This window comes from Lagopus leucura, unplaced genomic scaffold (assembly GCF_019238085.1).
Source record: "Lagopus leucura isolate 7727_CA_CO unplaced genomic scaffold, USGS_WTPT01 Super-Scaffold_100004, whole genome shotgun sequence".
Lineage (NCBI taxonomy): Eukaryota > Metazoa > Chordata > Aves > Galliformes > Phasianidae > Lagopus > Lagopus leucura.
In genome coordinates this window covers 60,855,861-60,872,000 of record NW_024962264.1, presented here as the reverse complement: position 1 = coordinate 60,872,000, position 16,140 = coordinate 60,855,861, and the positions used below count along the sequence as shown (strand labels likewise).

The window sequence follows — 16,140 nt, the reverse complement described above, 5'->3', positions numbered from 1 at the left end:
CACACCGCTGACTCAGATTCAACCTCCTGTCAACCAGAATCACCAGATCCCATTCCATAAGGTTGCTCTCCAGACTCACCCCTCAGTTAGTTTTCAGCTTTATGCAGGCGTTTATGCTTAAAATGGATCAATGTGACCCGCTTAACCACATTTTAGGTTTCATTTTATGCAGCTGATCATAAAAAGAGCAAGGCAGCAAGGCAAGAAAATCTCGAAACACAATCTGTGTAGTTTCACAGTGCTGTCTCCTCCATGAAAGGGTGCTGAAATTCTGACATCTCGGAAGTGTCATCACATCCAGCTCCTGGGAGGAACATTAGCAGTACTGAACCTTAACACTGTAAGAGATTCCTCTATGGTTTTAGTGTGGGGAAAATGCTTAACAAAAAAAAAAAAGAAAAGAAAAGAAAGAAGAAGAAGAAAAAAAAAGATGTAATTGACAGGTAGAAATTGGCTAGAAGTTTGAGTGCAGAAGTCACTCGCTTTGAGGTGATAGTGTTCCCAGATTTGATGCATTTCTGTGAGGGAGAAGGAATTTATTTTTAAAATAAGCATTTTCTTCTTCCATGTATTCTGTTTATAACTGCTTGTAGTACACACATCAACCACTGAAAATCTCATAAAGGAAATGGGCTGTCCATGGATGCTCTCAGTTGCCACCTTCTTCTCTGCTGCCACCTTTTGCTTTCCAGGCCACCCAGAGGTAACAGAAGTTCACACGTGGCAAAGTTTTTTCCCAAAACCGTCACGGAGGGCATCAACAGAGTTATAGTTTTTATGTGTTTGTTTGTTTGCTTTCCAGAATGATTAGTAGAAGAGGAAGTCTTAACCCTTATGTGCCAGATTGGATGGGATTTCATTTTCCTGGAGCAGGTGGTCAAGTCCCAACTTTCTGCTGTCTCCTTGTATGCTAAGTAAATCTAGGAAATAAAATACCATATAAGTTTAAGATATTGCCATCTAAACATTTATTAGGTTACTAGGTTTCTGTTGCTCAAGAGAAGATCATGCATATCAGAGGCCTCGATTCATGGTCTTCTGCTACAGGTAACCTGAAAGGACGGAAAGCAACCATCTTTCTTTGACAGGAACAGGCTCTGTCTTTCATCAGGCTGCCATGAACACTTCCAGCGGTATCCCTAAATCCCTTGATTTCTGTGAGACTACACAGTGGATAATTAGAGGGAAAAAAAAAAAAAAAGGAAAAGAACAGATGTTGGGATTCTCCTTAACTGGCAGCACTGTGGCTTGGCCTATATATTCATACACTGGGAAAACCTCTCCCATGGGAAAATGGGAAGGGTTGGATGCAGAGGCCATCCCTGAGCTCACTGTAAATGATGGGGCCAGTGGGGATGATGTCACAAGCACGGAGGTGAGGTCACAGAAAAAGTTTTTTCCTATTGGTCCTGCCAGGCAAGGGGCACCCTGGTTTCCACTGGGTTGGTGAACACAGGGCCTCAGCCTGCAGAGGAGAAGACCAGAGCTGGAGCCCTTCCTTTCCTCAGGGAAGCTTGGCCGTGCTGGAGAGGTCCTTGCCTGTGTGTGTGCCCAGCCACAGACACTTCTAGACTGGGCTGGTAGAGGTGGAGCAGACAGAAAACAACAGCAAGGGTCAGCAAATACATCAAGAGCAGGCAGGAAAGGCAAAGGAAGATAAGCCTGCACAGCATAGAGAGACCTATGGAAGCAAGCAGCATGGCTGGAACAGATGAGGTCTGTACTGCACCTGAGCAGGAGAGGGAGCCTGAAGAGTCATGCTCTGGGGAGCCCTCCATGCGTCGGAAAGTGAAGGCCAAAACGAGTCGCTCCTCCCGGGCTGGGCTGGTCTTCCCCGTGAGCCGAATAGAGAGGCAGCTGCGCAAAGGCCAGTTTGCTGAGCGTTTTGGAGCCAGTGCCCCTGTCTACCTGGCTGCTGTGCTGCAGTGGGTGACGCACAAGACCATGGACATGGCTGGGAAGATTTCCAAGAAGAGTAACCAGCAGTGCATCTCTCCGTCCCACTTGCAGATGTCTGTGAAGAACAGTTCTGTACTCAAACACCTTCTGGGAAGCAGGCCCAAGCACCGTATCAGGCCTGACCCAAAAAGCCAGCAAGTGGCCTCTCCCTCCAAAACAAAGAAGACCAAGAGGATGAAGAGAAGCCACAGGCAACACGCTGCACCTGCCCGTGGTGCTGTCACTGCCGAGTAAAAGCAGGAACTCCTGTCCCATATTGGCACGGCAAGGGCTGTCTTGTTTGCCAAATTACCTGCTATGGTCTAACAGTTGAATAAAAGCCCTTGCACTACCACACTGTGCTGGAGAGTGAATTGCAAGATCTAGGCAACAATGCAGGGAGAGCGAGGCTAAAGGACAGCAACTGCCTGTCACCCCAGGGGCAAGAGGCACCTCACCAGTGGGGAGGACCCTGCAGTGGGTTTGCTCAGGAACCCTGACTGCCTTCTGGTATTTTGCCAGCAGCTGAGCCTCCAGGGCCTTCTTGTTGCTTTGTCTTCCATGTCCAAATGGTTCCTGTACAGGAGCCTAAGCATGACTACAGAGAGAGAGAGAGGGAGGGAGAGAGGGAGAGGGGGAGGTAGGGAGATGCCAGTGACAGCCGCACAATCTCTGCAGTGATCACTCCATCCACAGCACCTCAAATCCCCACCCTCTTCCACAAGTCCCCCAACACTCCTGGCCCTCTCAAAGGCCACGCCTAGCACATCCAAGCACAACTGGCTTTCCCAGCTTCACCAAAATTTCTGGAGCACACAGCCAGACACAAAAGCCCGAAATTATGATGAAAACACACATGACAACAAGACAAAGGCCGTGAAACTTGCCCATGCCCAGTCAAAAAACAGATCCTGCAGTTCCAAGCCAAACACCACAGCCAGGGGCAGGGGAGGCCACTGAGTTTCATCCCCCCACCACACTTATGCATCAGCTTAAATCACACCTCTGATTTCACACCACCAGTCCACAAACCTGTCTGTCATCTCTGGACAAACCACACACGTGAAGATGTCCGGTCCACCCAGACTCCTCCTTGTGGGAGTGAACCCAGCCTCCCACACCCACAGTTCCACATGCAGCACCACAGGACACCCAGCCCGTCCACTGTCCCCCACCACCACCTGCCACATCACCCTCTCAGATGAGCAGTTAGGTTTAGCTAACAGAAGAGCCTATGATTATCCTGAGAGGAGGCTGTGACACTCCACTACAAGCAATGGAATTGGTTAGGGCCAGGATAAGGATCCTTGGCTATTTTAATTTTTTTTACATCAAACAGTTACTTGATTAAATTATTAATATGGCAGGAAACTGGAAGAGTGAATGTCCTATGACAGTCATGCTGTTGTGTCACTCTTGTGCTTACATCCTGTTTCTGGATAAAGGAGTATTTGATTAACTGATATAAAGTCCAACAGTTTCAGATGGACACATGAGGATAAATTCAGTTCCAGAAAATAGATTTGGCTTATAGAGTAGCACGTCTTCCTTCTTAGATGAAAGAAAATAACTGACTGTGAGCATCCTTGTCTTTTGCCCTGTGAAGAGTAAAAGCAAAATTCCAAGCCACTTTTATTGGTGCTTTAGGAGAAGTATTGCCCTTGTAGAGGAGTCAGTGTACCTGCTGTGTTGGGAAGAACAGAAGGTCGGGGATGGCAGGAAGAGAGCAAATAGTGGTACCTCATGCATGGACAAGAGGTTAGCTCAGGAGTTACTCAAAGGAATGTTTATAAAGCCTAAAGAGGATTGTGAAGAGTGTGCTGTGGTATGAATTCAAAGCTCACAAAATGTGATGTCTTTGATCTCTTTTGAAAATCTGGTTATTTACTTGAGACATCATCCATATCTAAAAGAGATACTAAGAAAATCAAAGGTTTTCAGATACAAAGTATCTTAGACATTAAATGCTTTCTCAACGTGTTTGAAAGTTTAATTCCAAATTTATCAGAACTGACTGGCTTGATGGCCATTGTATTAAGATAATTAAATATTTTGGACAAAGAAGGAAAACAGAAATCTTGGAGGATCTGGAAAAGGAATGAGTAGTTTCAGGTAACTGGCTGGTATTTAAGTGGAGTAACTGGTTATTAAGCATTATTAACTGGTATTTAAGCAGAGTAACATAGCACATAGCAACTTTTCTTCTAGAAGATAAGGGCTTTCACTTCACAAGCACATAGTGATGGATATTTAATAACTTGTAGAACTGACTTTAAAACAGTAACGAAAACTGAAAATCACAGAATCATAAAATCATAGAATGACTTTGGTTGGAAGAGACCTTAAAGATCAGTTCCAACACCCCTGTCACAGGTTAGGTTGTGAACCGCTCAATGCACTAGATCAGGTTGCACAATCACAGAATCAAAAAATCACAGAATTGACAGGGTTGGAAGGGACATCAAGGATCATGAATCTCCAACCCCCCTGCCACATGGAGGGCCACCAACCTCCACATTTAATACTAGACCAGGCTGCCCAGGGCCCCATCCTATCTGGCTTTGAACACCTCCAGGGACGGGGCATCCACAACCTCTCTGGGCAGCCTGTTCCAGTACCTCACCACACTCTCTGTAAAGAATTTCCCCCTGACATCCAATCTAAATCTTCCCTCCCTCAACTTAAAACCATTTCCCCTTGTCCTGCTGTTAGCTACCCTTTCACAGAGTTGATTCCCCTTCTGTTTGTAGGCTCCCTTCAGGTAGTGAAAGGCTGCAATGAGGTCACCCCACAGCCCCCTTTTCTCCAGGTTGAAAAAGCCCAGCTCCCTCAGCCAGTCTTTGTAGGGGAGGTGCTCCAGTCCCCTGATCATCTTTGTGGCTCTCCTCTGGACCCTCTGCAACAGCTCCCTGTCTTTCTTATACTGGGGGCTCTGGACCTGGACACAGTACTCCAGATGGGTCCTCACAAGAGCAGAGTAGAGGGGGACAATCACCTCCCCGTCCCTGCTGGCCACCCCTCTTCTGATGGATACTAGATACTAACCACTAAATGCAGATTACGAGATTAAGAAGACCTGAAATGAAAAAGACACCCTGGCTATAATTTGATGTACTGCTTAATTTCACAAGTTGCCAACTGAAAGGAAAATACATGCAGATTAATTGGTCTAACAAAAGACCGGAGAAATACCTTGGGTCCAAAGGCAGGCAACAGCCTGTGTTCAGCTGCCAGACTGCAGACACTGGCTTTGATGCGGCTCAGTGGTGTGATTTCTGTTATGCAGCATTAGATGGACTGTCCTCTTCCTGCTCCCCAGAGAAACATATAGAGAAAGACCATAATTCCCCCAGATGACCTCCTTAATTCAGAATGGGAAATAGCTGTAGAAACAAGGGTCCTTTTGAACAGACAAACACATTATTTCCTTTAGGGATGATCTCATCACATAGTTAAAAAGAAATGTAGCCTCAGTGTTTCTGGAAATTGAAGCTGTCAGTGGAGAATGGCTGTTTGTTATGGGGATTAAAAAATTACTGTCCCGAGGAACGTTTACTAAAAACATACTATTAGGATTCTGCACATAAGGAGGACCAAAGAGGCATTGAAAATTCAAGGGAATGCCAGAAGTGAAAAGTGTTGGCCAGCTTCAGATGCAAACATAGAAATGGAAAGTGCTTGTTATGTAAAACCTTGTAAAATTCTAAAAAAGTACGTACCTCAGGAAAGCTGGCAAAAGGGTGACTTAGAGTAAAAACAGCAACATAAAACAAGTGCTTCTCATTATATTTGTCAGCTGACATGGATGGTTGTTACTCATGGTCAAAAATAGTGCATATGACAAATTCCTGCTGTGTACGGTTGATATGATTCAGAATACACTTGACACCCTGAAAATTGGAATTGATGAAATCACAAGTTTCATTCATGATTGAAGGTGCTTAGAACATGCTAAGCACTGTCCAGGCAAATGTTTTTTTCTGAAGATGTTTGAAAAGAGAAATGAAGAAGTACCACAAGAAACACCTTTTTCTTGTTAGTGCAACACCCAAGACATTATTTATTCAGCATCTGTAACTGTAACATACAGCTTATGCCATTCTCAAGACAGGTGAGATAACAAGATATTGCATTGTATCAAGAAGACAAGAGCAAGTGGGGTGAGAGGTTGAGGTGTTTTCTTTTATTTGCCCATTCTTTTCAAGAAAAAACAGCAGTGCTATACTCCTGAAGATGGTTCAAAGCAGTAAATCCCAAAGAAAGTTCTCGCTGTTTGATAGTACAAGTTGCAGAAAGGTGTAAGATTTTAGACTCCCATCATAAGCATGTTGAAGATTTGTGGTGGGTTGGCTTTGCTAAATTTGGCAACAATCCCCAAGATCCCTACGAAGCCAAAAAAAGGAGTGATGGATGCTATTTCAGGGTCAAGTTCAGCATCTCAAGACAGCGCTGATGATACCTCTAGCCTTGAGAGGATTTAATCAGTCCATTGCCATTGAAATCCTGGGACAGCACTACATCTACAGATACCGTATGCATAAGTGATTAAGTGATCACTAGGAAAAGTAAAAATGCTGCTTAAATGAAGAAGAGGTGAAGGGTCCTTCTTCTACCTGAATAACGGGTCTCATATCTCTTAAATTTGTCAGAGGCAGGAGCTGCTTTCTGTATGAATTCTGCTCTTTCGAATGTCCCAAGCAGGTGTACAGATGACAAAAATGAGCTTCTTAAGTGTTAAAATTTTCAATAAAGAGGTATTTCATTTCATTCCACCAAACCAAGAGTTAGGAGGTTATTAGGAGAGTTATTTTGAAGTCATCCATCCCTGACTGGTTTTGTACATGATAGCAGTGACTGATGGCATTCTTCTCATAAAAAGGACTGCTCCTAGGAACAGCTGCTTAAGCTCTCTCTGGAAGGTTGAAGAGTATTGTCACCAGCTGCTGCAAAGGGTAATCTGAAATAATCCCTCCTTCCACCACAGCTACCACTGCTCTTTTGTGATACACAGCTAGCAATGCTCACATGACTGTGCTTGGACCTGCTGTGCTCTCTGTGCACATCAAACAGAAAATGCTCATCTCAATCAAGTAATTAATTTTCTGTTAAAATTAAGCAAACCTTTCCCAGTCAATGACTTGCCTGAGCAAAGACTGCTCATATCCTCCTCCACCTGCCTAACAAATAGCTCCTGGTAGTTGCAAAGGGAGAATGCAGAAATGGCACCTTCCCAACTACAGATATATGAAATAAAAGCATGTTGTTATTTCACTACTTCTCTGTTGACCTGCTAAGAATAACTCAGCTTTAAGATCACAGAAGAGATTCCAGCAGCTTTGGACTGAGTGTTCTACAAACGATACGAGTCACTAGTTGTAAAGTAGCATCTTTTATTTGCATACTTCACACTCACCCTTATCAGCACTTTAAGATTACTTGGCATTTTCCTGTTCCTTGTTTTTTAATAAGCAGAGGCTTTCTCACTCAATTGTTATAGCCAGAAATAGAAATTCTTCATTCATTGAACCTGGGATGCAGAAATATTAAAGCAAATATGCAAACAGGCAGCTACACCAGCATTTTTACATCTTTCTCCATCCAGTTCTAGGGATTCGGGACAGCAAAACTTGAGAGAAAATAAAATTCCATGATGTTTTCTTTTCTGGAAGAGAAAGGTGTTTAATAAGATTAAAATGAAGAGTAGCAATGGTGGTTTCCAAGGAAACAACATGGATCTCTATGCATATCAATGAATCCCTTTTTGTGATTACTGTTGTTTGTTTGTTTTCTTTTTTTTTTTTTTTTTCTTCCCTTGACTGTGGTTGCTGAGGGTTTTTTATTACCATTTTCTTTCATGAAAGAGAAGAAAAATGAGAAATTCTCCGTAGCACTGCAACATCACCAGATAATAGAGAAGCTACGTCTACAGAGCAACGGCTGAAAGAGCTACATACTCTGGACTGCTGATGGATACTGCATTTAAGAAAAATCATTATAGAGAAATCCCCCATTATGCAGCAGAAATAAGCGACAATGCACATAGCTTTTAAAGATTGCATCACGGGTGGTTCCACAGGCTGCAGATAACTTATAATGAATCTAGAATGATGGTGGAGAATTACTTGCAAGGACTGGACTTTGTTCCCTGAAAGAAGCAGTATGCAAATTGTGGAAGTGAACTGCTGAGAAGAAAAATGTATTAACCTGAGGATTTTTTTTGGAAGAGTGATTTTGTGGAATATCAGTTTCTCCTTAGAAGCAAGTGAAATTTTTGGGTAACCTGCAGCTCACTGCTCAATGGGGGCAGACAGGAAAGATCATTAGGAAGGTATTCAATTAATAAAAGAATAAATAAGAACTAATGTAGCATAAAATCAAGATGTCAAGAACAAAATTAATCTAGGCACCCAGGGACCAGAGGAGTGAAATGTGCTAATTTCCTACATACCAACGCTAGTGACCTGTGCAATAACAGGAATTGCAACGTCCTCATGAACATAAATTCTTCTGGGAAAGAATAAAGCCTGGTGAGAAGATCTGCCTGACTGGAATATTAAAGTCTCAAGTTGTTACCTGTGTATAGGTAAAATGGTATTCTATGTCAAAAATAATATTGTTTGTTCAAACTACTGCCAGTTCCAAGGCAAACATTTCACAGATCTTTACAAAACAATATCCTAACAGATAGGACATAGTGACATACACCACAAACATAGGAACAAGATGATGGGCTCTATAAATATCTACCCTATAAAATACAAGATAAAAGATCTGTTATCATGGGGAACACACAGCCTGTGATCTACGCTGGCAGTTTAATTCTCTCAAATAGCTTCCAAAAGTCTAAATAATGTAGAAGATAAATCTTAATTCAAAAATGTTATCTGCATCACAATGTAATTCTGTATTTGATGCCATCTTGACAATTTGAAGGGAATTGATTGCATAGTTCAGAAGTCTTGGCAATTGTGAACACTGCATTGTGGAGTTTTGCTCAAGGTATGGAGGCAGAGCAATCACGGTAATTTTGAGATCCATCATGGAATAGTTTGGATTGGAAGGGTCCTTAAGATCATCAGGTTCTAACCCCACTGACATGGCAGGGACACCTTCCACTAAACCCTCAGCAAGTTTGCTGACGACACCAAGCTGAGTGGTGCGGTTGATACAGTGGAAGGAAGGGATGCCATTCAGAGGGACCTCGACAGGCTGGAGGGCTGGGCTCGGGTGAACCTGATGAGGTTCAACACTGAAAATTATCAGGCTGATACAACTTCCTTCTTGATGCAGTTGGGCTGCACTAATGCAAGTGTATGCAGGAATCATTGTGAGTAGGTGCTGGAGGTGGGAGGACTGTGCTTCATAATTTCAACTCCAAGCTCCTCTTTCCAGTGAGATTCCACTGAGTCACAACACTATACTCATCATGGAGTTGAGAACATAACTAAGTTGTGATCTGTTGTCTCCCACCAAGGTCAGGCACTGAGATCAGCAGATTGGAAGTATCTTTTTTGTTGTTGATGCAGTAATCCAGGGAGTTTAGCTGAGTTTTTTTTAGGTGGGAATGTGTGAGAGCACATTAGATAGTATATGTATCGAGGAAGACTTTTTGCTGCAGCAGGCACAGCTGATCTGGAAACTATCTTGTCTGGAGGAAGCTGATGATCAGCTCTCACTTTCACCTCTGAGCAAGCAAGCATATAGGTTACTGAACCATGAAAACAAGGGAGTAGAGACAAAGGGATAACACCAAGGTGATACTGTAGGTCTGATGTTCATTAGTAATAGCTCAAGCAAAGAAGAGAAACCATCCAATATTCAGAAGAAAAAAGTATTTACATGACAAGTTACATAAATGCTAATAGAAGGAATAAACCCTAAGAGAGGAGAAAGATGGCAACCCAGAAATATTAAAAAAAAAAAAATCCTCCCTTTTCAAAGAGCAGTATACTGAAAACCACGTCAGCACAGTCTCACTGTGTGCCCACTGGTGGGACTCATATGTTAACGTCAGGCTGACAGTTGCTAGTTCCAGAAACAAATAACAAATAAGACAATGTTTAGGTACTTTCAAGTTCTATGCCTGATATTACTCTTGAGGCTCTGCAGCCGATAAATGATGATAGAATAAGCATAATTTCAGTATTACACCTGCAGTCACAAGTATTTGCCTCTTTGTAAAGCAACTGTACCTGAGCCAGCTGGTTTTGTACCTTGTCAGGTTTAAATGCTCAGATAACTGTGATTATCCTTGTGTTGCTCATGACTTGATCATGTGTGCTCTGCACCTCTAATCTTTGTGCTTCGTGCAGTTTCACAGTGTCACAGAGCCAAGAAACGTTTTGGCCATACCAGCTCAAAGTAAAAATCCTAAGAGAAAAGCATGATAATATTAAAACAAAACAAAAAAAAAAAAAAAAAAAAAAAAACACCCCAAAACCATACCCCTAAATTTAAAAAAGAAAAAAAAAAAAAAAAAACAAAAACACTCCAGCTCAAAGGTCAGACATAGGAAGTAAAATGAGATTATGATAGTAATAATAATAAACATCTCACGCATTGAATATATCACAAAGAAAGAAGGGTATTTTGAAGCATATAAATTAAGCCACAGAACTGTAGGTACTAGTAAAGGGACAAAGGAAACATGGTTGGCAGCAGTGAGGATTACAAAAAGAAATTGGAACAAAAAAGGTGCAATGAAGTGGTGTTTTGTAGTTTTTTATTTTGATACAGTAAATGATGCCAATGGAATTGTCTACAATGTGACAGAAGATATAGAATCTTCTTCGTGTATTTCTCTTCTGGGCTTTGAAGAAAAATCAACATAGTGTGATGGCAATTGCATCTTTTAGTGATGATGATGACAATAACAGAGCTCTCTATTCTGACAGTCACTCAAAGACATTTTTAAAAGTATCCATATACATGGGCACTGCTGAATCACACCCTGAACTTCTGATTGATCACTTGAGGCAAGCAATGAGTCAGCCACGGGAACAGGTGAAGGCAATTCACCTGTGCTGCTGGAAGGGGTGCGACCTGGCTGCACCTCTCCTAGACCCATTTAAGAGCTGACTACCTCTGGAGTTTTGTACGAAGCTCAGGATACAGGTAAGCATTCTATCTATTCTCTTTTTGTTATTGTAACATGCTTAGCCAAACTCTCTTGTTTATTTCATAATTTTAACCTCTCTATATTCATTGATTATACACCACAGAAGTTGGATATGACCTCCAAGTGAAGGCCAGTAATGAGGGGTGTCACCCAGGGCCCTGTCTTGGGACCACTACTCTTCAACATCTTTATCAATGATGGAATCAAGTGCACCCTCAGCAAGCTTGCTGATGACAGCAAGCTGAGCGGTGTGGTTGACACAGTAGAAGGGATGCCATTCAGAGGGACCTCAACAGGCTTGAAAGGTGGGTCTGGGTGAACCTGATGAGGTTCAATGTGGCAGAGTGCAGAGTTTTGCACTCAGGCTGGAGGAATCCCAGGCATCCATACAGACTGGAAGGAGCGGTCCTTGAGAGCAGCCCTGTGGAGAAGGACCTGGGGGTCTTGATGGATGAAAAGCTTAACCTGAGCCAGCAGTGTGCTCTTGCGGCTTGGAGGGCAAATGGTATCCTGGGCTCCATCAAAAGAGGGGTGGCCAGCAGGGACAGGGAGGTGATTGTACCCCCTCTACACTGCTCTTGTGAGGCCCCATCTGGAGTAGTGCTTCCAAGTGTGGAGCCCCCTGTACAAAAAAGACAGGGAGCTGTTGGAGAGGGTCCAGAGAAGAGCCACGAAGATGATCAGGGGACTGGAGCACCTCCTCTATGAGGACAGGCTGAGGGAGCTGGGCTTGTTCAGCCTGGAGAAAAGGGGGCTGTGGGGTGATCTCATTGCAGCCTTTCAGTATCTAAAGGGAGCCTACAAACAGGAGGGAATCAACTCTGTGAAAGGGTTGACAACTACAGGACAAGGGGAAATGGAGCAATCTGGTGGGTCTTCCATCTCCAAACAGCAGAGAAAGCAAGCATGGGTAATATGATTATTTCTTACTGCCAAAGTCTAAATAATAATAGATAATGCTAGTTAACTGATATACTCTCTCACTGAGGCCATAAACTTTTTCAAGGAAGTTTATGGAAGCACTGAGCCTTCTCCAATATTTAAAATTCACATTTTCATTAGAAATTAAATTATTTCAAAGTAAATAAAATGCACATTAATTGGCTACATTAAAAACCAGAATTGAAAACCGAGTGCAACAATCTCTAAATACAATCAGCAAATGATGGGAGTATTGGGCATTTTTATTTACGACCTGCTGAAATGATTGAGAGATGATAAAGAAGTGAGAGAGTGGAAGAAAGCAAAAAGCCCTCAGGAGGTCAAATGTTAGTCTTGTCCACTGTGGCTGAAGCAGGCTTAAGGTCACAGTAGGTAAAAACATGAAGTTAGGTTTCAGCTTTGTAGTGTTTCCTCTATCTAAAAGGACCTGAAGTACTAAAAGCCAAGAGTGTTTTTTTTTTTTTTTTTTTTAAAAAAAAAAAACACTGGAAAGCATACTATTGGTTACCATTGATGTGAAAACAAGAAAGTTCTTTTAAGAAAGGTTTCTAAAAAGAAGGTAGTGCAGAGCAGGCACATGGGAAAGATGAAAAGATTAGAAAGAATCTTTATAATGACAGAATCAAAAAGCTCAGCTGGCTTACATTTATGCAGAGAAAATTAAGAGGATAATTTCATGTAGGCTTGTAAGCACCTACATGAGAACAAAAACCTCATAACAAGGTGTCCTTCAGCAGAACAAGACATAATAACATGCGTTGGCTGGGAGCTAATGTTAGGCAAATCAGATATGATGGAAGCCATTGGTTGCATCTGTTGCTGAAGTATGTTCTTAATCATCAAAAATGTTTAAATCAAATCTGCCTTATAGGAAGTGCACTGCTCCATTGAATAGTTACCCATCAAGTTCATTAATGAATATTCCCAGTAATTTCTAACACTATCTCAATGCTCTACACTCAGACTTCGATTTTCATTGTAGTCAAAGAAGTGACAGATACATGTTGGCAGATCTTCAGATACATTCCTGAACTTTATGCTATTGTGTAATGTGATATAAAGCACAACAATAATAGCAGAGTAGCAAGGCCCTAGATTACAACAAGTGAGGATTTACTCAAATACAACAGCTGCAGGCACAAAAATAAGGAATAGAAACCACTTGCCTTCAGAAGACTTCAGACTTCAGGTACACAGGAACCTCCAGCATAGTACTCTTCCCTCCACTGCCAACCCTTAAATGAGGTCTGGGAAGGGCTGGATCCTGGCTCCACCCCTTCCTATCACTCAGGAGCTCTGCATGCAGCTGAGCTCCCCAGGGTTGGCCCTGCCTTCCCACCAGGTGCTCAATCACTGTTTCAAGCTGTGACTTAGCATTTCCACTACACGTACTTCAGGGAACTTAATTTTCTTTACTGAAGCTATTTCAGAATGTGTTTTTATACACTGTGTATGTTTTCACAAGAGGAATGCACGACTAGGAGCTTTTTCTAAAGTGAGAATGCTCCAAGAGCATTCTGTAAATGCTTCTGGACATTACCAGACATAAGGAATGATGACAAGGAAAGGAAAAGAAGCTAAAGGAATCAACCAAGGAAAGCAAAATCAGACCAAACTACTAAAAGTAAAAACTGAAGAATTATATCTGTCACTGCTAATTAGTTAACTTATTGGTATCACATTCATAACCTGAGGGGTAAGTGAGGTTCACTGAAAATGAACAGTGTTGATCTCATCCTGAATTCTCTTTAAAAGTAGTTCTGAAAACTTGAATAAGTGCACCTACCCTGCCCAAAATAGGTGCTTATTTCATCCATCGAGCATACAGATGATGAAGAGTAATTTTCACAGACAACTGACAGCTGTGTGCTAAGAACAATCTATCTCTTTCATTAATTTTTAGTTTATTTTAAAGTATTAATGCATGCAAATGCACAAAATAACAATATGTTTGTATGTCTTTGAGACATAGAATGGCTGGAATAAACTCATTTAAAACAGCCTTTACTTATTTCTCTTAATCTGTGTTTCACTGACTCATAAGGAACATGAGCAATTTCTGAATAAAGAATGAACAGCAAGCTTAGAACTTAAAAACTACTGTTGTAATTTCTATTACAACAACTGAATAACTGAGTCAACGTTCTGCCACCCTTGTGAACACAAGCTGATTGCATTCAGGCGGCCAGAAGATACTGTAAATACAAGGCATGTGTAATGTAGCTCCTTTGATTTTCTTTGTTGAGATATTAATGATCTGTAAGATGTATCTTCATTAAAGTTGTGTTTGTTTTTAATTCTTTCATGAATGTGAAATATAACTTTGACAAATGACACAAAAAGGTGCAAGTGTTTAATGTTTTTCTGCATCCGTCTTCATTGTACAAAGCAAATACAAGGAAGTCATTAGGATTTTCAGTATCACTAAGAGAGAAATAAATCAGCACAGAACAGAAAAAGAAGAGGTATCACAGCACTCTGACAAGTTGAATCTTATCATAACTGCTGGCCCCGATGGATCTCATTCAAGCCAGTTAAAGAAATGACTGAAGCAATCTCAATGCCCTTTGGGATTTTCTCAGAGAACTTTCAAAGGGGAGGTAAGATACTGTAAGACAAATATAGCTCATGCTTTTCAAAAACCTCTGAAACAAAAAGTAAATTATTTTGTGGGGATTATTTGGGAAACCACTTCTCAACTAACAAATCTTCAGGAAAGTACACAATATGCTGGTTCATAATCATTGCTACAGCAATTGTTGCCTATGGAACTGATACTCGGTACAGAAGGTAGGTAAAAAAATCTTCAAATATCAAGCCACGGAAATAGAAATGGAAAGGGAACAGGAAGGAAAGATCAAAGACGTGCTTATTGTTACAAGTGCCATACAGACCCTGCCTGAAACCAGACCAGCATCATTTAAACAGATTTGAAATTTGTATCTCCATGCAGGAACTGCAAGAAATTACTATCTGGAAGACAATCTCTATATTGCAGTAATACCTTGACCTAAATAGATCTGTCTGATTCTGGGATCAGCATGACAGAATGTCAGCTCTCTGTGACATCAGACTTTGAGGCTGGGCTATGAATAATTGGTAACAACATATATAATACATTTGAACTGGAGCTATCTGGAAAAAAATGTATATTATTTTAACAGAAATATTCAGGTTTTAGAAATTTTTCATTGTTTTCTGAGGGGAAGAATTATGACATGTTTTGTAACTTCTGCCAGTGAAATAAGGATGTTTTGTCACAGAATAGCCAGAGCCCTGGGATCAGGGAATTCACATGGGAAGTTCCAGCATCAAGCCTCTATTCAGAATTTTTGCAGAGGATTTTTCTGATAGAAGACAGTGTTAGTGAACATTTTCAGCACTGATAGATTGAATCAAAATTATTAAATGTGAAGCAATCAATCTATTCTGTTTGATCTTCACTGGAGAAATACTGCTTCATTCATTGGCATAGCATCAAAGTCAGTCATCTTTTTTCTACCTGAGACATGGCCTAGAATATAATTTGAAAGGAACATATCAGCTTGTCTTTATTTTACTTTATTTTGCAGACACAAGATTTAACCTTGAATTTTCTTAGTTGCTAGGTTCTTTTCATGCTTTCTTAAGTGTCTTAGCTCAGGTTAGACACTATCAGTCTGAGTTTGATCTTACGTATACTGGTTTGACACTAGAAGAATACCACGGACATCTAGTCCTGATTTAGATTGTTCATTCATGATCCAAATCAGCTCTCATTTGTATTGATATGTGTATAACAATTTAAACACTGAAGGGGATTCAGTTCTCTTAAATTAAGACATTTGTGACATAAAACCCTGTATCTGAGTCATCTTAAAGCCAATGGAAGGAAATTTATCTGACCAAATATATGTCTGTTTTAGAAAGAGATGAATCAAAACCCAAGAGCACATGTTTCTGCACATTGACTAGAAGTGCCCAGCCCACAGACGTCCAAGCACTTAATCAGATTATGCTAATTTTTAAAGGCAATGGCCCTTATCTGGGCATATGAAAATACATAATGAAAATAAGTCTGGAAGAGTTTACTGCTTGGGGCACTAATCCAGCTTGCTCAGGTACACAGCAATCTGATAGATAAATTAAAAACTTAGAACAAA

At 41.3% G+C, this 16,140-nt stretch overlaps 1 protein-coding gene across 1 annotated transcript; it reads left to right on the top strand.

Annotated features, from left to right (window-relative positions):
- Nucleotides 1–1,285: 1,285 nt before the first annotated feature.
- On the top strand, nt 1,286–2,193 carry LOC122179885 (histone H2A-like). The gene is made up of 2 exons (XM_042871116.1): nt 1,286–1,375; nt 1,585–2,193. Exons 1-2 carry the CDS (start codon nt 1,286–1,288, stop codon nt 2,191–2,193), a joined length of 699 nt encoding a protein of 232 aa, XP_042727050.1.
- Nucleotides 2,194–16,140: the final 13,947 nt, after the last annotated feature.

Coding starts and splice junctions, on each gene's coding strand:
- LOC122179885 (XM_042871116.1), top strand. CDS start 1,286: ATGGGAAAATGGGAAGGGTTGGATGCAGAGGCCATCCCTGAGCTCACT. Junction 1,376..1,584: donor ATGATGTCACAAGCACGGAG/GTGAGGTCACAG, acceptor CTGGGCTGGTAG/AGGTGGAGCAGACAGAAAAC.